The sequence below is a fragment of the Balaenoptera borealis genome (genome assembly GCF_965194805.1).
Source record: "Balaenoptera borealis genome assembly, chromosome: 20".
NCBI lineage: Eukaryota > Metazoa > Chordata > Mammalia > Artiodactyla > Balaenopteridae > Balaenoptera > Balaenoptera borealis.
Genome location: NC_138879.1, coordinates 22,600,832 through 22,624,777, shown reverse-complemented (window position 1 = coordinate 22,624,777; position 23,946 = coordinate 22,600,832). Strand labels below are relative to the sequence as shown.

The 23,946-nt window shown below is 44.7% G+C and overlaps 2 protein-coding genes across 6 annotated transcripts in view; one reads left to right on the top strand and one right to left on the bottom strand.

Annotated features, from left to right (window-relative positions):
• The window catches only part of NMT1 (N-myristoyltransferase 1), a 33,348-nt gene extending 18,719 nt beyond the window's left edge, over positions 1–14,629 (bottom strand). Inside the window, exons 1-3 of the mRNA XM_082372315.1 lie at positions 14,463–14,629; positions 2,974–3,082; positions 369–513 (exon numbers count right to left, since the gene is read on the bottom strand). Of these exons, the coding sequence (XP_082228441.1) occupies positions 369–513; positions 2,974–3,082; positions 14,463–14,593 (385 nt within the window). The 5' untranslated portion in view covers positions 14,594–14,629. The remainder of the gene's footprint in view (positions 1–368; positions 514–2,973; positions 3,083–14,462) is intronic.
• Positions 14,630–14,917: 288 nt separating this feature from the next.
• Positions 14,918–23,946, top strand: part of DCAKD (dephospho-CoA kinase domain containing) — a 32,001-nt gene continuing 22,972 nt past the window's right edge. The window contains exons 1-2 of one of the 5 annotated variants that reach the window (XM_082372328.1): positions 14,918–15,038; positions 16,332–16,442. The gene's annotated coding sequence lies outside the window, so the exon portion shown is untranslated. Of the gene's footprint in view, positions 15,039–16,318; positions 16,443–22,345; positions 22,483–23,946 lie in introns of those variants that run through there. The other 4 variants (XM_082372329.1, XM_082372326.1, XM_082372327.1 and 1 more) reach the window with 4 other exon arrangements.

Sequence of the window (23,946 nt, the reverse complement as noted above, 5' to 3'; positions counted from 1 at the left end):
TGCCCAGATAAACAAGTCTCTCCATAAAATCTATGTAGGAAGACAGGTCCATGAGCACATATCCCCACTCATCATGTGCCAATGCCCTGTTTTTCTCTGTAGATTTATACTGGATGATGATGGACTAAAAGGACCATTATTTGTTCTCAATATGTGTTACTGTGAAACGATAAGGTCCCTGAACAACAGTCTTTTCTGAACTGCACTGTAAAGACCATCCTCTAAAAACTACCACCAAGGAACAACAGAACTCTCTCGTCCTCCCTCACAAATCCAGCATAGAACCCTCAGCATGGCTAAGGCACATCCCTCGCCCTTGCCCTTGCCTTTGCCTTTGCCTTTGCCTGGGGAAGAAAGCAAATACATACCCAGTTTGGGGACGGGCTGCGTGTCCCAGAACTGGTAGCTTCGCTTGCTAGCCTCCTCCATGGTTTTTGCAGGTCCCTGACCTACTGAAAAAAGTTCAATGGCCTTCTGTATTTCCTGGATCCTCTCTGCTGGCAAAGAGTTCATCTGAACAAGACAAAGTTGGGGAGAGAAAAGGCCCATTATATTAATAAACACTTTTGATTCATTCAAGTCCAAGAGTTAAGGGGGTACAACTCAAAGAAGGGGTGTGGCTCCTCAGAGGTCAGCTGTTGTAGGACAAGTGGAGAAAGAGCGGTTGACGATGAGCAGTATGAGAGGGAGGTGCTTCCTACAGGGCTTCTCCTCTTCTTAGTCTTACGATGGTTGATGGCAAAACATGGCTCAGTGTAAAATTTCAAACAATGCGGAAATGTAAAAACACACAGAAGATAAAAAACCCAACAGTCCCATCCCTCAAATATAATCCTTGTCATCAACAGTCTTAAATTTGGGAGGTAGGGTGAGAAGAGGCAAATATAATTTCAGACTTTTTTGCATGCAAGTTCCAAACACACACACAATTTTCAAAAACTCAAATTGGATCGTACAGTATTATTTTACTGACTGTTCTTCTTTAAACACTATGTCTTAGAGACCGTTCCACGCAGTCACATGGACCTGCCCATTCCAATAACTGAATCCCCTGCGTGCACAGACTACAATATATCTGGCCAACCCCCTACCAATGGCATTTTGGTCTTCAGTTTTACAGACAATGCTGCAATGAACTTTCTTCTACATCTATTTTTGCTCACTGAATACGTATTTCTGCCGGATAAAGTTTAAGAAAGGAGGCTTGCTGGGTAAAAGGAGATGCACGTTTGAGATTATATATACTGTCAACTTACTCTCTAAAAAGAGAATATCAATTAACCCAGTGAACAGTGTATGGGAGCGTGTTTCTCAAGACCCTCATCATCAGATTTACCAAATCTTAATCTCTGTCAATCTAGGGGAAAAAAAAAAATGTTGCTTTAATTTTCATTGCAAATTTAACCATCTTTTCATATAAAAACCTTTATTTTTTTCTTTGTGAATGGCCTACTCATTTCATTATCTTAAATTTACTGATTCATGTATTGCAAGTATTTGCCCAGTTTGTTGTTTACCTTTTGACTTTTACAGAGAAGTTTGATATTTGTCACTTTTTCTTTTATGGCTTCTGGATCTTATGTCCAGCTTAAGATTATACAAATACCCATAACTTCTAATACTTTCACTTTCCTACATCTTTTTTTCATTTAAATTGTGAAGGAAAGGGAGAATATAAACCAACATATTTATATTGCTTATTCCTGGGAGGTAGAACTAGAAATGATTTTCATTTTCTTCTTCTTGCTATGTTTTTTTCTAAATTCTTTACGATGTATTCCAACACTCTCATAAAGAGAAAAACAGAACGGCTATATAAATGGTGTTTTGTTGAGATTTTCTAATTTCAAAGTGAACCATTTTGATAAAGGTTTGAGTTCAAACCCCCCTGGAGTCATCCAAAAACCCACCCCCAGACAAACAAAGAAACAAACAAGAATCCCTAAAGCCAAAGCATGGGCTTGGGCTAGGATTCCTGACTGAAAGACCTGGGTAAACCACCTCCTCTCGTCTTTAAAATGGGAAGACCCCCCACCTACCTTGTAGAGAAGTTGAAGGTTGGGGTTAATTTAAACGATGTGCCTGGCAAGAACCTAGCTGGCCAGCATGGTGGTCAATAATGGTAGTATTTTTTTTTTCACAGTGGGTTTGGTATTGAAAATATCAAAAAAATTACTTGAAGCCATATCTCAGTAAGGTAGGAGATTCAAGTTGGAGTATGACTTTCGAGGCATAAAGCAAGGGGTGGGTATACTAGAATAAGACTGGATTTCTTGTGAGGCTTGTAAACTGAGGCAATTCTAAAAGAATTATGGATATGTTTTGAGCTTCCTCCAGGGCCTACTTTGAAGAGGACAGCACTTACCTGAAATAAAAGGTTTTCTTTTTTTAATGTGGCTTTATTTAAGAAACAAAACAATCCTTACCCATACTTCTGGGTTTTGTGTCGGTGTGTCAGTCTCAGATGTAAGCTCTAGGCCAGTGGTTCTCAACTATGGAACTCAGAAATGGGCTCTGTAGGAGTCTCAGTTCTCATTACAATAACTATAGCATCAACAGAATGCTTTCAATACATAAAGGTCTGCCTTAATAGGAACAGGCCTTTCATTCTCATAGTGGTGGGCACTGAAGACAGAAGAGGCCGAGAACCACTGCTCTAGGCCACAGGGGCTGTCACAAGGGAATCACTCTATGGCACGTAGCACAACACCCCATGCAGGTACGCACACCTATAAATTCTGAGGGGGCACCACGCTTGGGAGTCCATGTCTAACGTGCTGTGCCTTTTAAGGTAGGATAGCAGTTTCATCACCTAGGTCTAGGGCAGCAGAGGGCAGCAGAGGGATCCAACTCCTCCCTCTCGAAGTAATACCAGCGGAGACTGTCGATCTACACTGTTCCTATACATTTACCCCAACACCCTCTCATATGAAAAAGCGACTCTGTCACCAGAAAACAGAGCCTCCTTGTTACCTTCACAGGCTGATCCTGGGCTGAATCTGTCTCACTGCCTTTCTCTTTCTTCTTTTTTTGTTTCTTTTTCTTCTTTTTGGCTCCAGTGTCATTGGCTGGACTCAAACCACTGTAAGACAAAGTAAATACTGATGCAGGGTTTTTAAAAAATCATCTGTTTTGAGCTACACTGACAAAGAGCTTTCTGTAGAGCCAGACCCTCCTTAATCAAGCCTGTTGGCTTCAGAAGCAGACCAGAGAATTCAGGCCCCAGAAGGGGCATTTGGAGGACACCAGCAGACACAGTTCTCCTCTCCACTCCCACCAGAGCCCAGGGAGGGAGCGATGTGCAAGGGATGGCCTATTTGTTTGAAAGGACCTTTTCTGTTCTTGTTTTTATTTTATGCGGTTTATTTTCTTTCTTTTTTGGCCGCGCCGCATGGCTTGCGGGATCCTAGTTCCCCGCAGGGATCAAACCCGGGCCCACAACAGTGAAAGCGTGGAGTCCTAACCACTGGACAGTCAGGGAATTCCAATGGTTATTTTCTTTAGATTGCCAGGTTGCTGGCAGCAAAGGCAAATGATAATTGTTAACAGGGCATTCATACCACCAACACTTCCTTAGAGCCTGGAATTTAAAGGGATGACAGCCCAAAGTAGTCTTTTGGAAACTCTCCCTCACTTCCACTCCCACCCTCCCGATGCATTAGGTTTTCTGAGTTGCCCCATCTGGACCTAAAGCACAAGGCAGTATTGGAAAGGGAGGAAGGAACAAGGAAAAAGGCAGTTTAATGTTGCTGTGATCTGTGTCCAAAATAGCCAAACGCTCACGAGAAATGCCTAAATCAGGCCTGTAGGACTGAGAACAACTACCAGCCGGCTCAGACTGGGTGATCACCACCGGCAAAACCCAGCACTAGGAATCCTGGGAAAACAACAACAATGAACACCCAGCCACCCCTGCTAAGAAGAGATTTACATGAAACGTGTGTGCCTGTGAACCACAGGAATGGGGGTTTCTCATGCTGCTTTCCCTCTGCGTGACTCACCCGATGAAGGCAGCAAAAACAGTTTCTTAGCCACATTTAACAGTTTCCTACGGGCTCTCATTATCGTTTTCTGTATTGTCTCTCAATATTTTTGAGACACAAATCACATATTATACTGGGTTTTGCTAACATTTTCCATTCATTCGCTCCCAAATGTTTTCTCCCAATTCCTGTTGATTTTAGGATAATAGTTTTGATTCTGGGTTTCCTTCATTTTATTGATGAATTTTAAGGTTCAGCTTGCAGGTTGCTTTCCTAATTACTGGTTTTTTAATAGATTTATGTATGTATGTATGTATGTATGTATGTATGTACGTATTTATGGCTGTGTTGGGTCTCCGTTGCTGTGTGTGGGCTTTCTCTAGTTGTAGTGAGCGGGGGCTACTCTTCATTGCAGTGCGCGTGCTTCTCATTGCGGTGGCTTCTCTTGTTGCAGAGCACCGGCTCTAGGCGCGCGGTCTTCAGTAGTCGCGGCTCATGGGCTCTAGAGCACAGGCTCAGTAGTTGTGGCGCACGGGCTTAGTTGTTCCGCGGCATGTGGGATCTTCCCGGACCAGGGCTTGAACCCGTGTCCCCTGCATTGGCAGGCGGATTCTTAACCACTGCGCCACCAGGGAAGCCCCTTAATTTACTGTTGTAGTTGGTTTTTGCCATGTCTAAATTGATTTGGGCATTGTCAGACTGGGAGTAATGCCGGACTATCACTCTGCCATCCTCCCTGGAAATCTTCCATTAAAAAGTCTAAATTAGGAGTTGAACGCAAGGGTACAGTGAACCCTAATCTATAGAATCAGCTAAGTGCAGGGTTTTATTTTAGCTGTACAGTCTAGATAATCAATTTTTCAAAGAATTCAAACAGTATAAAATACATTTTACATACCATATGGTAAGTATCATTTAAGCTTTATTTTATAATTCAGAAAGGCTTCATGGTCTTAAAGTGCCTTGGAGTTATTATGAATATTAATTATCATCTCATAGCACGTGGTACTGTATAGGGAGAAGGCAACGTGCTGCTATTTCCCGTTGCAGAATGTCCTCAGATTTCTCTTGTCCTAGTCCTGGTTAGGAGTGCTTGCATCCAGACTTCACAACCTTGCACTTGGACTAAAGTTATCTCCAGCCTTTCCTGGATCTCCCTGACATCACAACTTCTCTGCCTCCTCCTAAACTCTACATAGCAGTGGGACGCACCTCTGTGAAAATGGCTTTCCATGAGTCCCTCCCACGCTTGAAAGCCTACAGTGACAGCAGCTTCTTATTCTGGAAGGCATCAAGCCCCGCTTTCCCCTCGGCCCATCACATTCAGTTCCCATCTAGCTCATCCACCCTTACTTCCCCTGCTCGGGAATAACTGTGCCTGCACCCGTGAGGCCAGGCCTCTCACCAGGCCCCTGTTGCAGAAAGACTAAAGTCAGGGAGAGCAAGTAAGGTCCTGACTTTGGTCGAAGTGTAAGGTTCTGACATCCAGATGAAAGTGCACCTCCTGGATACCATATTAATGGGACACAGAAGGCATAACACGGAAGGAAGACCAGTAACATTCAGAGGGGGAATAAGGTAAACGCCTTAAAACCAGATGCTCAGCAAAACCCCCAAGGCCATGGCAAAGAATAGGAACCATAAAGCCATTTACAGACTGAAGATAAAGCTTTCCTCTTATTATCTCAATTTTGTTATTGTGCACAGGCCTGTTCGCAGCCTATGACAACCCTGTGTGGTTTTCTGATTCCAGAGACATTCTCACTTCAGTCTCCGGATTGTATGCAGCATTATAAGGTTTAAAAGCTGGTTGATGGGGACTTCCCTGGTGGCGCAGTGGTTAAGAATCCACCTGCCAATACAGGGGACACGGGTTCGATCCCTGGTCTAGGAAGATCTCACATGCCACAGAGCAACTAAGCCCGTGTGCCACAACTACTGAGCCTGCGTGCTGCAACTACTGAAGCCCGCGTGCCTAGAGCCCGTGGTCCGCAACAAGAGAAGCCACCGCAATGAGAAGCCCGCGCACCACAACGAAGAGTAGCCCCCGCTCACGGCAACTAGAGAAAACCTGCGTGCAGCAATGAAGACCCAACGCAGCCAAAAATAAATAAATTAAAAAAAACAAAAAGCTGGTTGATGGTAGGAGACAAAGCAGCATTCCACTGCTGATACAATTTATAAGTCCTTATTCATTTCAGCTTATGGAATGAATTATCTGGTCCCTGTATATGAATTACCGTAAGAACTGTTTTTATGGAAAAAAGAATCAAAAAGGTTAAAGTAAAGAACTGCTGCATATTTACTAACTGAATACTTACTAAACACAATTTCTCATCAGGAAAATAGAAGAAATTACTTCCTCCGACTGTAGACATCTTCACAAATAGGCAAAATCACCAAAAACTCCCTTCCTGCCTTTGCTCTTGCTATTCAGTGGAGCCACTTCCGTGTAGCCATCTCTTTATGGACCTCATTTTTGTGGACAGACCTTGGGTAGAACTCTTGTTCTGTTTTATGCATTATTAATACAAATGCCCAGCAAACTCCAAGACCCAAACTAAAACCAGAGAGCTACTTTCATTTTCCTTGGATTGGCTTGAATTTGCACATGCAGCTACTGAGCAACTATCCTGTCTCAATTTGTACATCAAGAATACGGAGACACCTGAAGAACAAAGGAAAGTTTAAAAAAAGTCACTGTCACTGAGCTACCAGGTATTGAGCCGTATCCATGAGAACACTATGAGCTCAACATGGTTTGACAGTCAACAACCCAAACAGGAAGACAACTGACTCGGAGAAGAGACTTCCAAGGAGCACAGTAGGGTTAGCTCTCCAGGTGATTATAATACCTTTAATTATCCATAAGAAACCAAGCTCAGAGGCCTTGAGAGTAGGTCTTTAGGAAGCATCTTAGGAAGCCAATACCATTTCACAGGATGGCCTCAATCTGGATTTGGGAAGAAGCAAACCAAAGGACCCCGCGAAAGCTAGGCTGGTCCTTCTCAAAAGAATTTGGCTTCATTTTTAAAGGGACCTGGAGTCCATACCCACTGGGTGAGTATCCCTGGGCATGCTGGGACTCCGCAAATTAAAACAGAAATCTCTCAGAGATCTCTCTAAACCTGCCAGTCACCTTAACATACTTCAAAGGGATTGGCCAGAACCTTGGAATACAGCAAATCAAAGTCTAACTTTGGTTCATTTGGTTCCAAAATAATGAGCAGAGAATTAGTGAAACTTGCCCCCTTTTTTGGGGGGGGGAGGGGCTGCCTGCAGTGGAAAGGGAGATGGGAATTCACATAAAAATTTTGAAATGTACCTTCTAAAGTAAAGTTGATCAACTCAAGTCATTAACGACCAACCTAGCGAATATGGGATGAATGAGCAGAATGACAAACCAGGAACAGAGAAGAAAAGTAATCAAGAAATGTCATTTTTAAATGAAGGTCAAAATATTCTAAGTTCAAACATATAAGAAATCCTATGGATGCTCTGGTATAAAGTTAGGGCTGGGGACTTCCCTGGTGGTGGAGTGGTTAAGCATCTGCCTGCCAATGCAGGGACACGGGTTCGAGCCCTAGTCCCGGAAGATCCCACATGTCGCGGAGTAACTAAGCCCGTGTGCCACAACTACTAAGCCTGTGCTCTAGAGCCCGCGAGCCACAACTACTGAGCCCGCGTGCCACAACTACTGAAGCCCGCGCGCCTAGAGCCCGTGCTCCGCAACAAGAGAAGCCACCGCGATGAGAAGCCTGCGCACCACAATGAAGAGTAGCCCCCGCTAGCCACAACTAGAGAAAGCCTGTGTGCAGCAATGAAGACGCAATGCTGCCAAAAATAAAATATAAATAATTATTAATAAAATAAAGTCAGGGCTGAGGAAGGAGATGGAAAATGAACTTCAGTACTTATTTCTAGAAATAGAATGCAGCACCAGAGTGTGTGCTGGTGGGAGGGAAGGGCAGGCTGACAGAGGAGCAGCTCGAGCAGCCAACCTCCAGATGACAGCAGCAGTGCAGGTCCATGACACAGGCCTCCTCTTAATCCTACTGATAACAAAATCCACTCAAAGGTGCGTGGCTGAGGGACAGAAAGTTGTTATCCTGGGAGCTAAATCACCAGAGCTGGAAGGAATCTCAGGGCCGTCTGGCTTAACCTGTTGTTTACAGAAGAGGAAACCAAGGCCCAGGGACGTGAGGCATCAACTAACCAACTAGTACCCAGGGACAAGTCACCAATCTAACCACTTGGCCCATTCCTCCCCAAACGCTGAAGTCTCATTCCCTGTGAGAATTTATCTGAGAACCTTCGAAAGCCCTAAAACAAATTTTTGCGTATCAGAGGAGCAGACATTAAAGGCAATGAGGAGAGTGAGCCATGTTTTATCCAGAAAGCCTCCCTGACTACTCCAGCTCTCATTCTCATTGATGTCCATCTGTTTTAAGATTATGATCTCCCACACAATTTAATACTTTATATATATAATGTGTTGCTGCCTGGCTTCCCAATGAGATAAAAATTTTCCTGGTATAGGGACCGTATCTTTCACAGCTGTTTCCCACAGCAGCCCTAGTTATGCTGAGCACACAGTTGAGAGTTCAACAAATACGTGCTTGACTGATGCTTTCCAGGCATAACAGACTAAAATAAAACCCTGAAAAGCTAGAACCCAAAAGAGGGTCAGCAAAACATCTTTAGCAGTGTTTCCATAGGACAGCTGTGTTAACGTTCTATGAAAGCAGTGGTGATGCTGTGCTCTTTTGAGCCACTGTTTGAGATTTTAAATTATCAAATTTCTTATTAAATGATCAACTTTCTTATTCATTGTCTTCTCCCTCCTTAGGACCTGTTCTATTTCTATAAGAGTTAAAACAAAAAAGCTCCACTTTAACCACTTCGAATGGTTCCGATGTCTTAAACACAGACCATGGTTCAGTTCTGATTATGAGATCAAAAGAAAAAAAGAGTTCAGAAAATAAAATTTACAACTTTCGGTTACCTGTTTTCTACCCCTACAAACTGGAAGTTAATTTTTTTAGGCTAAAATTCAAAATTTCCAGAGAAACTTAATAAATCCTAGCCTCTAACATCCTTTTGATTCCACTTGTAGACATCAGGAAATCCTTCTGCAAATCAATTTTTTTTTTTTTTTTTTTTTGGCCATGCCAGTGGCTTGCAGGATCTTAGTTCCTGGACCAGGGATTGAACCCGGGGTCACAGCAGTGAACGCACCAAGTCCTAACCACTGGACCACCAGGGAACTCCCCTTCTGCAAATCAATTTATTCATGAGGTATGATTCACTAGCAATCCTATTGATACAGTATTCAGAAGGCCCAAAGCCAGGTGAATGCAATGGCATTTACAAGGGGGCCCAGGTGGAAACCACATGGCATCAATCAGTATCAGCTGCTGATCCTCGTGCTGCGGCTGCAGGATCACTTAATGCAATCCCCCAAACTTTGCAAACTCCCACCAATCAGTTATTCTTATAAAAAACTGCTTGTGAGTCCTAAATGACTGTAAAAATAAAAACACTCTACTACTGCCATCAAGGTACCCAGGAGGCCTGTCAAAAGAACAGCAGGTTGTGAGAAGGGATTACAAAAGACTGCTTTTACTGCCACCCTCTGCCCTCCCTGGGATAGTTAGCCAGAGTTTTGAGCGTGAACAAGCCAATTCCTGTCATGAAGGAAAATTGTTTTTTAGGGGTCACAAAAGCTCTGCTACACTAAGTAGTTTACAATGGGAATGAGACAGAAATGTAAATTCTACATACTCTGGGTTGGTTTGGTGAGCTAGACTGTAACCTGGCAACTCCTAGGTCAAGTCAAATGCTGTTCAGAGACCATTTTCAGTAATTTTCAGAGCAGTGACTCAGTGCTGGCAGCAATTTCACATACTGGAATGAACTCTGAAAAAGATATCAGTCTATGAAGGACGGTTTAAAGGGGCCAGTCACCTCCATCACCAACTGGCTCCCTAGTTTGGGAAAGTCCATGGGTTATTGAATGCCTCCAAAGACAGGACTCACACTGCTGCAGAGTCAGGAGGAAGGAGTCAATGTAGTAGGGAAAAGAAATTCAGCAAGTTCAGAATGGATCCTCCTGGGTGTCAAAGGGAGAGGTGGATTTGCAAATCCCAAGCCTCATTACAAAAGCTAAATCAGTCTTTATAAGTGAAGTCTACATGAGATAATCCATGTAAAGGGCTTAGCACAGTGCCCAGCACACAGTAATGCTAGCAACTGAGAACATTCATTGAACACTTAACAACAGTGAACCCTCCTTAGCTCCCTCTTGAAGAAAGCAGCAGTAGAAAAAATTCTGAAGCAAGTACCAACCCTGTTGAAGAATATTAGTTTCGTTTTTGTTTTGGTGCTCTCAAGAGAGAACATAGTGTTTTGTGTGCCTTAAATGCAAGAATCACAAGAGCACCATCCTTGGGGAACTGGAAGAGAGGCTTGCAGGGCAGAGATTTCAGATAAAAGGTTAAAGAGGAAGAGCTAAAGCAGCATCCTCCTAAAGTTACTAAATTTATGGTCCCAAAACTTATGGACTCTGCAGGGAAAGGGTTAATGGCAGACTTAGTAAAGCTGGGAAATTTTAGAGTGAGCACATTAAACAATGTGAAAAATCAGCAAAACTGGTTTGCCATGAACAGCAGTCTCCCTGAAATAGGCTCTCATTTACTTTTCATTTCTTCTGCTCTCCAGTCCCTTCTCTCTGAAGCAGCTCTTGATTAGTTTCTTTTTAATTGCCACTTAATTGGGAAATAAAATTAGAACACTTATTTGATATCAGTGATGAGGTTTCTCTTTTCATTTCTGCTTTGATCTAGTTTTGAAAAACCAAAAGCTGAAGAGAGAAATTAAGAAAAAGGAACTGAAAAGATTTCTTCTTCTAAGAGCCAGATACAGCTATAAGCCATCAAATAAATGTGGAAAGAACCACTCCTGGAGAATCTGAAGAATAAAACAGAAGCAAGTAAGGATAGCTTTATGGAATTCCATTCAAAGAGACCTTTCTTTTCTCTTAAGTTTCTTCATAAAGGATAATATCTCATGATTAGGAAGTGAGGAAAACTTTTAAGAACCCATATTAACCTGTCCCCATGGAGTAAGAGAACAGAATGGGAAACAGACATCCCTTAACAAAGCATTCTTGATCCATGGCTTCCCAGCACCTCAGTGGTATCGATGACACTGCAGAATAAATTCTAGGAACTAATTCTACAAACAAAATAGTCTAAAAGTTTTCCCTTTCCAAAACACCCAGATAAACTTTGTTTGTTACCCCACAATTAAAATCTACTGCCAGCTGATAAGGTTTATTCTTTAGCGATGTCTCTCACTAAAAACAAACAAGAAGCAGAAACTAACACAACATTGTAAAGCAACTATACTCCAATAAAAAAAAAAACACAAAAATTTTAAAATTTTTAAAAAGGGGAAAAACCAAACAAGCAAATTAAACCCATAGATGAATCATGACCTGCAGGGGGATAAAGCATAAAGATGATCTTAATCTGACTCTCCACTCAATTGCTCACGGTAACTTATGCCAGGCAAGTTACTGGGGAGAGGGTGGGGGTGGAATGCTATCCTCCTTTCTTTCCTCTGTTGAGTGGATTTTAAAAAAAAAAATAGCAGATAGAAAAACTGCAGGCAGATACACACACACACACACACACACACACACCTATATACTGTATGTGCACGCATGTGCACATGTGTGCTTATATGTATACATGAAATTTATACTCACCAAATATTTAATTATGGAAGAAACACACGACTAAAAAAATCAAGAGCTAAACGTCTACACAAAGAAGGGATGTAAGAACTAGCAGAATTGTATTTCCTATTATTCCAGTGCATGAACGTATGTCACTTCATTAGTGTAAAGCACTGAGCCCATCCTGAAAGGCCCAAGAGAACCAGGGTTAGTTGGAACTATCATTAACTTTTATAGCATATTGTCTTTTAGAACTGTTAGCATAAAAAGGAGATATTCCCCTTCAATTCTTTTATCACTCTTGAAAACATTTAAACTAATATTAAGTAAAGGCAAGAAAAATTTCAAGAAGCCAAAAAACAGTGGAAAACTTCCATGAAAAATTGAAGGATCCTTGATATCTGTGGATTATTTCACAAAAACTGTAGTAAGGCTTATGAGACTTATTTGGGAAAAGAAAGTGTACATGTAAGAAAATCTGACATCCTTCCCCTCAGTAAGGAGAAATGAAGCTCCACTAACACTAGGCTACGAACTTCAACATTGGTCATTCATTCATCCAGCAAACACTCATTAACGCCCACTAACTGCCAGGCATCTCAAAGACAGGATCCCTGTTCTGAGACACCTCACAGTAGGTAAGACATGGACAGGACATGAATGTTATTTAACTACTGTCATGATAAAAGCTACAAAAAAAATACAGTATGTGATGGGGGGGCAAGCTGGGGGAAGGAGGACAGGGAAGATTTGAAGAATAAAAGGAAGGGGGAAGGCTGCTTCAGATGTTATCTCATTTAATCTTTACAACTGGAGGTTAACTTTCCCAAGGTCACAGGACTATTAAGTTTCAGAACCAGGCTTTGAACACAGGTTTGAATGATTCCAAAGTCTATGCTTTTCCCATCATACCACACAGCTTCTTCCCAAAACTGTCTCCTCTGACAATTAATGGAAAAATGTTGACTCCATCCCAGATTCTAAGTGTCAGAATTAGACTCTGTCCTCCAGGCTGGGTCCTCTGTTTTTCACCTGCCACCTCCAAACTTATTTATACAGATCTCTAGATTCGGGTTGCTAAAAAACTGAATTTGTTCACCCAGACCGTAACCATGTACAACAACAACACACCTCCAAAGGTTTTTTTTTAGGTTACCACTTTGTTGTACTTTAAATAAAACACAGAAGTTTCTGCCAAACAGTCTTGTAAAGTGATTCATAGATTATAAACCAATTAACGAGCTACAGACACTGGTCAAGGAAACAGTTTAGCATTGAAAACTAAAAGCAACTACACGCACAGCAAAGATGAAGCCGTACTTTCACTTCTGAAACGAATTTCGAATTCAAGAATTCTCACATATGACTGGAATCTCTACTCAGAAGGGCTGCACTTTCCCTCCTTCCTGTTCCTACTTCCTCTTTCTCAGCTCTTCCTTTCTCAGGAATCTCACACTTCAAAACAAGGCTTTCATTACATGAGATCTGTGTGCAAAAGAACACAGTCCTATAAAAACCAAATTTGACAAGCTTCCTTTTCCCCTTCGTTCTTCTTGTGGTTTTTAAAGCTGATTGAAGAACATGAAGCTAGATCTTTTAACCTAAGCATTCATCACAAGCCACTTATAAACCACTTAAATAATCCTTTGTTCTCCCACTGCCTTAAGGTAGCAGAATTTCTCTTTAAAGTTTATCCAAAGATCTCAACCTTCTACTTTTACCTCCAGAACTACCACCAACAGATACAGCAAATGACAGGATGGCTATGAAAATCAGACTACCAAAGACTCAGCCAAAGTTATACATCCAAAACAGTCTCTCATGACTTTCCGTTAGAAAACACATATGTAAATATAGATAGGGAGAGTGAGCGTCAGCGCCAGCCACTGCAACAATATGTCGAAAGAGAAATGATAGGGTGTGGCTTGCAAGACTGAACACTGATTTGGAAGCTCAATACTCAAACGCCTGATGCATTTATTCTACCCGAGAAACAGTTACCAGTAGGCAAGACCCTCAAGTACAGGAGATGCAGTATTAAACCCACTTCCAAACACTGTCCAAGGAAGCACCATCACTCAATTTCTTGAAGCTCCAGGCTACTTCGCAAAGTTAACAGAGCAAAGATACTGGAAGACCTAATTATGTGCTGTTCAGGAAACATATGGATTATTTGGAGCAACAGACACGGTATACATCCAAACATTATCATACAGTAATTACGCAGGGTTTATAAGGTGAGTTTATATCTTGGGATTCTCTAGTAGTGATATTTTACAACATAATTATGGTTGGTATAGCCTGATGAATTTCCTCATTGAAGGTGAACTGCAGTGAAACGTTTTATTATTCGTTTACTGCTAATCACGTTGTTCACACAACACCTTATAAGTAACGTTCCTTTTGAACTGCACTGTTAGATTGACCTGTGTTGTGCCATTGAAGACCATCGTCCAACATGCTCTTTTCCTCGGACGCGCCTGAGCCACACGAGTGGAACATTACACAGAAGAACTTGTATATAATAAAAGTATTGAATGTCTCTGGGCCTTAATATACTAACCACCCACCCCTCATACATGACAAAGACAGCAACCAATCGCCAGGCAGGATTCCAATGTCTCAGCCAATAAGAAGGTGGGGGTGGGAATACACTAAGCTCCCGATGACTTCCCCGCACCCCAGAGACCCAGGTTGTGGGGGACTGGATGGGAATTGGACTCCGAGGATCTTGTTACCCCCGGTTGTAGCTGTTGTCCTCCTCGTTCTCGCAATCGCTGCAATGCTCATGGCCGTTTCCGTTCCCTTCCATCATCTGCGGCAGCGGAGGTACCGGCGGCTTCACTGCTGTATCACTCTCGTCCGCCATCTTGAGTTGCGAGAGCCGGCCTCCGCGCCTCGCTACATGGGGGGTTCCTATTGGACGAGGGGAACTTGCGCGACATTCTGGGTTTTGTAGTTTTTGTGGCGAAGGTATCCATAACTAGGAGAAGGTCATTCCCTGGAAACCGGAACAAGATGGACTACAATACCCAGAAATCAAGAGGGGAGGCTGTCGTGGGTGGGAAGCCAGCACTACCCGGAAGTTCTGGGAGTTCGGCCGCGCGGGAAGAAAGAACGGCCCAAGGTTGGCGAGGCCCACTTTCCACCACCCGGGCGGCCGCGTGGCATGCTGGGAATTGTAGTTCAATGCAGGTCAAGGGTTTGGGGCGTGGGTTCCAAAATCCAAGGTTTGACATCATCCCGCCCTTGCTAGCGTCTGGGCCACAGGTGAGCCGTTATTGGCTGCCGTTAAGGACTGTTACCATTCCCGGGTAAGTAAGAGGCCTTGAAGCCCGCGGCTGTGCCCCAGTGGGAGCCCAAATGCATAGGGCCTTCTTGAAGAGCCCTTACTGCAAGAAGCCAGGTTGGCTCCTGGCCGCCTTTCCTCACTCGGGACTCCGGGCAGCCCCCGGTCGTTGGTAGCTCGAGGCCTCTTGAGAGGCGGTGGATTGTGATATGCGGAACACTGATCCTTAGCAAGGACATCTGACTGCTCTGTCAGGCCTTGCTGCTTAATTGGCCGGAAGATACTGAAGCTCTTCCACACACACAGTCCCTTTCATTCTCCGCAGCAGCCCTTCACAATTACTCTTAATGAGCACTTACATGCCAGGCTCTGTGGTAAGGCTTTTAGTACATCTCATTTAATGCTGTCAACAAGCCTAGAATGTGGGCACTGTTGCCGTTTTTCACAGACAAGAAATGTGGCCCAGATTGGTCGGTAAATTGCACAATGACATAGCTAATAAGTGGCAAAATCGTGTACAAATGTGGATCTGTCATATGCCCTCTGAATTTTTCACCACCACAAAAGTCCCATTGTCTGATACATCTACCCAAGGAAATCAGTTATTAGAAGGTAATTTTGACATCTTAAGCTATTTTTACCCTTGACTGAGTGGTCCACTCCCTTGGGTCTCACTCCTGTGACTGAGCAATCGCACCTGATCCTTGAAGCAAAGCCCAAAGACAAGGGTCCCATTCCTAGAGATTTCCCATTCAGGTTGGGTTATGGTGGGTGGTGAGGGAAGGACAAGTTCTTATCATCAGAGAGCTCCAATGGCCAAAAAGGGAAATGATCTTTGCCTTTGGGTAACTCTCAACGTGGGAAGAGGAATAGAGTAGGAAGAAATAGTTCCCATCTGACTCAGGGAAACAAAACAAATAAAACAGCTAAATATAGTCAACTTTTGGTTTTTATATCAGTGGCAAGAGCAGAAGTAAATATGATCCAAAGCAGCAGATAGCCCCCAATCATTTATATTTAACTTTGGGAGGCAAAGACACCCTCTCAGGCTGAGAGCTGTTACCCACACTCATCTCTCCAGGGCCAAGACTGCTGCGATGCCTTATATGCAATGAAGGCAAAGGGAGGAGGTCAGAGATAATAATAAAGGCTTACATGTGTTAGATGGATTTAACTTTTCTAAGTGACTTTGTGAAGGAGACTTGAAGAAAATCGTGCTTGCAAAAGAAAAAATCACAGTGATACCTAGTTGCAGACCTTGGGTCAGAACCCACTTCTGTTATTCTAATTCCCAGCCCTATATTTTCTTTTCCCACAGATTTGTAGAGGTTAAACGAAGGCTAATGAAACGTGACTGATGAAGAGTGATTGTAGAGGATGATGGTGCTGGTGTCTGTGGCCCCTGCCATTCTTGCAATTCGAAGCTTAAGTAAGACAGTCTGCATTGTATTTCACTGCAAACTGAGCAGTTTTTGCTCAGTGGAGAGCCTTTCTGGGAGGTAGGCAGGCAATGTGACTGTTGTGACCAAGTTCAGAATGCAAGTACAAGTCCAAAGTTCTGGAATCCAAGTTGGAATCTTCACTTAGATTTTGTAGGATTCGTGATAGTTCTATAATAAAAATTTTAATTTTTATGTTTTTAAAAAGAAATTGAGGGGGCTTCCCTGGTGGTGCAGTGGTTAAGAATCCGCCTGCCAGTGCAGGGGACACGGGTTCGAGCCCTGGTCCGGGAAGATCCCACATGCCGCGGACAGCTAAGCCCGTGCGCCACAACTACTGAGCCTGCGCTCTGGAGCCCGCGAACCACAACTACTGAGCCTGTGAGCCACAACTACAGAAGCCCGCACACCTAAAGCCCGTGCTCTGCAGCAAGAGAAGCCACTGCAATGAGAAGCCCGCGCACCGCGGCGAAGACCCAACGCAGCCAAAAATAAAATATAAATAATCAAGTAAACTTATTTTTTTTTAAATGTCTCGTATACGCAATTTTTTAAAATTAATTAATTAATTAATTATTTTTGGTTGCATTGGGTCTTTGTTGCTGTGCGCGGGCTTTCTCTAGTTGCGGCGAGCGGGGGCTGCTCTTCATTGCGGTGTGCAGGCTTCTCATCGCGGTGTCTTCTCTTGTTGTGGAGCATGGGCTCTAGGTGCACGGGCTTCAGTAGTTGTGGCTCGCAGGCTCAGTAGTTGTGGTTCACGGGCTCTAGAGCACAGGCTCAGTAGTTGTTGCGCACGGACTTGGTTGCTCCGTGGCATGTTGTTTTCTTTTTTTTTTAATGACCACTTAATGACTGAATATTGCCACATGTGACTTTGGTGCTTAAGTTTACTTTTGAGTTTATAGTCACATGAGTACAGGACGATCACCCAAAGCAGTACAACGTAGGCATTCCTAAACTGGGTCTGTGGATGTTTTCTTAGGGTTCCAAGAGTTCTCATATCTGTTCATCCCCACTCCCCCATAACAGCCTTCCACTTTCAGACAGCTCTCAATGGTGGAACATCGGCCAAGTTCTGCCTTATGGAGTTATGTAGAAACATATAATCCTGGGTCCTTCTAGATTGTTGTTACATATTTTTCAATTAAATCCAGTTCCCTAAAATTCTCCTTTTTTCCAAGATAAACATTGCCGGCTTTCTGAGCACCTCAACACACTAAAATGGCAGGATTTTCCTGTCTAGCTCTGCCGGCTCTTCCTACCCACCCATTCTGGTAGGAGCATTATACAAGGGTAGTGAGGTACAGCAGGCCCCAGAGAGTGGGTGAGAGACGTGTCTGTAAACGTCTGCAGATTCTGGAATTTACTGCTAGTGTACCTACCTCCATGATCCCTTCCTGGTTGTTACTGGAGACAGTAGAATATACTGGTTAAGACGGTAAGTTCCAGAGTCTGACTTCCTGGGTTCTAAGTCCTGGCTCTGTCTCTGACTTCACATGTCACCTTAGACAAGTCCCTTAACCTCTCTGAGCCTCAGTGTCCTCATCTGTGAAATGAGGCAACGTACACAGAACATTTAGTAAAGTGTCTGGGACAGTCAATACCCAGTAAGTTATTTCCCCTCCCAGAAAGCCAGCAATACTACTGGTGATCAAAGAAAAACTTTCTCATGATATCCCTCACAGATCAGGCCCTTGCTGTGCTCCCAGCATATCAGAGCGTGAGCCAGGTTGCCTTCATGATTTATTCAGCCATTGCCCTGGAGCACTCATGACATGTTAGGCTCTATGGCAGGAGCTAGACAATTAGGGATGGAACAACACCGTCCCCACCCTTGGTTCACTCCACAAGTGAGTTGTTAGGTGTACGGACTGACAGAACACAGTGCAGAAGACAGCAGGGGCTACAGGATGCAGCAGCAGACTAGAGGAGGAACCCTTAACCTGGGGAAAGGGTTCCTGGAGGAAAAGATGGCTGAGCTGAGTTTTGGTAGCAGAAGCAGACAAACTGGGTGGACATTCTAGGCAGAAGGTATGAAAGTCCAGCTTTCTGGGAGTTGGGTGCTTTGGAGTTACCACAACGAGAATGATGTGACCGGCTTAGAGCATGAGGAGAATTTTGGAAGTTGAGACTAGAGAGGCAGCCAGGAGTCAGACCATGAAGGGATGCAGATGCCATGCTGAGGAGTTAGGGCTTTATTCTGAAGACTCGGGAGCCACTGAAGGATTTTTAGCTGGGGAGAGAGATGATGAAATTTTTGTTGGATAAAGTTCATGCTGGGCAGAGGCCTGGCTGTTGTAAGGAAGAGAGTTTTTCTCCTCTGAAGAACAGGACTGGTGGGCTCAGTTGGGAAGTAAGGAATGGAGAGATGGTCTCTGGCAGCTTCCTGTCTCCCTTGGAGCTCACTTTCAGGAAGGGTATCCTTCCTCCCTGTGACAGTCCCTGACACACCAGCCTGGAGAACAGTGGGTGCAGCCTTCTGCCTGGTGCTGTGGGATTTAAGAAGGAGTGTGCCAGGCATTCCCTGCCCAGAAGGCACTTACAGTGAAATCGGGAAGGGGCTTCCCTGGTGGCGCAGTGGTTAAGAATCCGCCCGCCAATGCAGGGGACACGGGTTCGATCCCTGGTCCGGGAAGATCCCACATGCCTGTGGAGCAACTAAGCCCGTGCGCCACAACTACTGAGCCTGCGAGCCACAACTACTGAGCCCACGCACCGCAACTACTGAAGCCCGCACGCCTGGAGCCCGTGCTCCACAGCAAGAGAAGCCGCCGCAATGAGAAGCCCGCGCACCACAACGAAGAGTAGCTCCCGCTAGCCACAACTAGAGAAAGCTCGCAGCCAAAAAAGGAAAGAAAGAAAGAAATCGGGAAAACCAGATGCACTTGAAAACAAAATAACAAGGCCTGACTGGGTATGATTAAATGAGCTGGATAGATAAGTTAACTGAAGTTAGGGGTGGGGCAGGGGGTGCAGATCTCTGGGGCAGCATTGTTAGAAAGAGCTTCCTGGAGAAAGCAGGAAAGCATTATCATTATCGTTTCTGGGGGCCCTGTGGACCCACTCCTGAGCTGGAGTCAAAGCTGCAGTTTTACTTTTGTTTGTGTGGTTATTCAATTTGCAACCATTTTCCCCCACAAGACCCTGTGTTCTATGAAGACAGAGAACAGGCTGGATTTTCCTCACCTCTGTATCCCTTGGGCCAGCACACAGTAGGCCCTCAATTAATATTTGTTGGATTACATTTATGAGTGAGTAAATGAACGAATAGTGAGAACAAAGTGATAAGGCCTTCAGGGTGCAGAAACGTTACAAACGAGGGGCAGAGGCAGGAACACACGGTATAGTGACCACTTGTGCATAAAATTGCCACAAAATGCACTCACACACTATCTCGTTTGATCCCTACCATCAATTGTCTTGTTTGACCCTGTGCAGTGAGCAGGGCTGGTTTTTTTTTTTAAATAAATTTATTTTATTTTATTTTTGGCTGTGTTGGGTCTTCATTGCTGCGCACGGGCTTTCTCTAGTTGTGGGGAGGAGAAGCTACTCTTGGTTGCGGTGCGCGGGCTTCTCATTGCAGTGGCTCCTCTTGCTGCGGAGCACAGACTCTAGGCGCGCAGGCTTCAGTAGTTGTGGCTTGCGGGCTTCAGTAGTTGTGGCTTGCGGGCTGTAGAGCGCAGACTCAGTAGTTGTGGCGCACGGGCTTAGGTGCTCCGCGTCAATGTGGGATCTTCCCGGACCAGGGCTCAAACCCGTGTCCCCTGCATTGGCAGGTGGATTCTTAACCACTGCGCCACCAGGGAAGCCCCAGCAGGGCTGGTTTTATTCCTGTTTTACAGTCAGACAACAAGAAGTGCCATGATTTGTCCAAAGTTTCACTGCTACTTAGGATGAGTTTGGACTTGAACCTGGTGTTTTAACACAAAGTCTGGTGTAGTAACTAAATTGCCTTCCTCCTTTGCCTTTCCCAGGGGGGAACATATGGTGAGACATGTCTGGAGAGGTGATCAGGGGCCAGGTTACAGAAGGCCTTGAGTTTTAGGCTTATCTTCAGAGTTTGGACTTTATCTCCCAGCTGGGAAAGTTTTCTTAAGCTATTTAATAAAGGATAAATATTAATGATATTTGTGAGGGATGGTATAAATTTAATTGCATATTAATATTTATTTAAAATAAACATATGGAAAGTAAGTTTAATTTTAAGAAGCGAGTCAAAGACCCAGGAGTCAAAGGAGTCATCTCTATTGGACTCAGAAGGTTGTTCACCAAACACAACTTGATGCAACTCTGTAGTCCAGCCATCATGCTAGATGCTAAGGACACAGGGGTGACTGAGATGCAGGTAATTGTCAGGATGAAGTGAGATTGTGTATGCAGCCGGAGCCAGCTCAAAGTTTATTATTGCCATCCCGAATAACAGAGGTTATGTGTTTGAGCCAAAAAAGCCCTTGATGGCAACACCTCAAAACTGCAAAGGTGGAGCTTCAGTTCAGAGGAGGTTCCTGGGTTGAAGCACCTGCAGCAGCCCTTCAGCCTTTCTTCCCGGATCATCCCAGAGCAGAGATGCATCTGCTGTTGGCAGATTGGACCACAAGGATGCCTACTTAGAAAACAGAGCCCCCACTTGTACATCAGTAGCTCACAATACTGTAAGGCAGAATCCGGGAAAAGCAGGATCATCTTGCAGGGGTTTCCTAACAATATGCCCCAGGAAGAGCTTTATACCTTGGGGGAGGGGCAGGCATCTTCCTATTCCTATCACTGCCATGGCCAGCCATGGTTACTGATGGGAGTCTGAGTACCCCTCTGATGTGTCAGGAGTAGGGAAAAGGTGGAGAACCACAAATCGAGGTTATCTGAAAGTTGTTTGGTCCAGGAAGGGAACTGGGCCATTAGATCTGGTGCTATGGAATAGGAATTAGAATTGTTTTAGTATGACTCTATGGATTAGAATTAGGAGAGTTACTACCTAAGGAAAAACTTTCTAACTGCCAGGACTGGACTTCAAAGATAGCATGAATGTGTCTCGAAAGACAGTGAGTTTGCTGACACTGGACGTGTGCAAGTAGAGGTAGCAGAGATGATCTAGACAGGTGTTTGGACCAAATGGTCCCTTTGATCAGGAGACGCAATCCTATTTATTGGGTGATGTCAGCCAGTGCTGTTGATATCAAGGAGAAAGGTTTCAGGGACTGGAGTGATCAGAGAAAGATGTTGGATTACTTTATCCTTCAGTGTATTGGATCCGTACTATGCTGGGCACTGTTCTAGGCACTGAGGATACTAGTGGGGAAGATAGACAAGATTCCTACCTTAAAGGAAGCGGAAAGCAGAAGTACAGTTAAGGGAGAGGGAAAGGAGGCAGGGTAGGAGTTAATTAAGGACCACCTACTATATGTGAGGCACCATTAGATGCTTTTATGTATTTCCAGTTCTTTCAACAAGCAGCACAGTAGCGATTATTTGCACTTTGATAGAGGAGAGAGAGTGAGAGGCTAAAGTGACTTACTAGCCTTGTATGGACAGAATGAGCTCTGCGGCCGACGTACATTTTAAGAGAGGGCAAACGGATTAACCTTTAAATGTCAGTTTCCTTTTGTGTAAAACGGGGATGACGGTATATACCTCAAGGACTGTGAGGATTCAATGAGATAATTAATGCCTACAGAGTGCTCTTAAGACCTGGCAGGTAGAATGTGCTTAGAGGCTGCACAGCTAGCGATGGTCAGTCCTGAATTCGAAGCTAGGACTCGCCGGATTTTCTCCCCCAGCTTGGAAAGGCTTTGGCTCCGAGGGAGGAGTAACCCTGCGGTCCCCAGCGGCCCAGCGCCCTAGGGCTGCGCGCTTTCCCGGTTCTCCTCTCCCCCGGTCCCGCCCCCTCTCCCCGGTCCCGCCCCCTTCCGCTGGCCGGACGTCCGGTCCGCGTGCGCGCGCTCCTGAGGCCTCGCCTGCCCTCCGGGAGTCACCCAGCGAGCGCCTCTGAGACGGGGCGAGCCGCGGAGGCCTAGGCCGGGTCAGAGGCCCCGGGTACGTAGCGCGCCGCACGGGCAAATGGGAGCTGCCGGGCCCGGGGGAGGGGCGGGCCGGGCCGGGCCGGGCGGCGGCTCCCGGGGTTGCATTGCTCTCTTGGGCGCCCAGGCCACCCCGCCTGGAGAGCTGGGTCCACCCCGGAGGTATTGTGTCCCGGCGCCGGGCTCTGGGCGCACCAGTCGTGCTGCGTGGTGTAGCGTACAGTACGCGCCTTTCTTTCAAGCCTTGGTTACAGTTTATTGAGCACATACTATTTTACCTCCATGGCTCATTGCCTTGACAGTAACCCTGCTAAGTAAGGTGATGTTTTCCCTGTTTTACAGCTGTGGAAACCGAGAAAGGTTTACAACTAGAAGGCGGTGGAAATTGAATTCAAACTCTGGTTCAGTCCAGAGCTACTGCACTTCAGACCTTTGTGGTCAGATATAAGTTTGATTTTTGAATCCAGCCTCTGCCACTTCTAGTTGTGTGATCTTGGGTACCTTTCCGACTCTGTTTGCTCATATGAAAAATTGGAGGCATGGAGTTCCCACTCATGCACTGATGAAGAGGGCAGCCCGACCCCCTGCTTTTCTCCTCCTCCCAGCTTCCCAAACGGAGGCGTTGGCGCCTCTGGAGCTGTTTGTTGACGAAGTTTTCAAAGATGTTTCTCCCCCAGTTATGGGGAAATTGTCACCCGAATGAACTTTGACGTTAAGACCTAGTTTTAAAGTTGAGGAAATGGAAGCCTTTGCATATGGTTTCTTTGGGGGCCAGCTGTGCAGATTTTGCCTAAATAAATCAGATGGATTTGGCAGGGTGCAGACAGGCCTGGGGACACGATGAAATGCTAGAGATCTGGCTGATGATAGAAAGTGGACAGGCCAGTTGGGGTGGTTCTTCCTTAGAGCCCTAAATTCCCACCAGATCCTCTTCTGTCTTTCGAGCAAGGTCTGAATGTGCCCTCCTGGGTAATCTGGTTAAAGGGTTCAGAACCTCAGTACCTGTGCCTTTAGGGCTGAAGGCAGGCCAGCAGTAGCAGTGAGCTTAGCTTTGTTTTGAAAACTACCCACTCTCCCATTTTTAGATTGCAAAAATTTTTCTCTGAAAGTTTCAAAGGATATGATTTCTGGTTAATTGTAAATATTGACATTTAAAAAATAAAACTGTTACATCAGGCACTTAAATCTGCAGTGGAATCTAAATACCATAGTGATTTGATTTCCCTCATTCTTTGAAAAGAATACATGAACCAGTTTTTTTTATATATAGGTTTTTTTTTAACATAAATTTATTTATTTATTTATTTACTTTTGGCTGCGTTGGGTCTTCGTTGCTGCGCGGGGGGCTTTCTCTAGTTGTGGCGAGCGGGGGCTACTCTTCATTGCAGTGCGCGGGCTTCTCATTGTGGTGCGCGCCCTTCAGTAGTTGTGGCTCGCGGGCTCTAGAGCTCAGCCTCAGTAGTTGTGGCGCTCGGGCTCA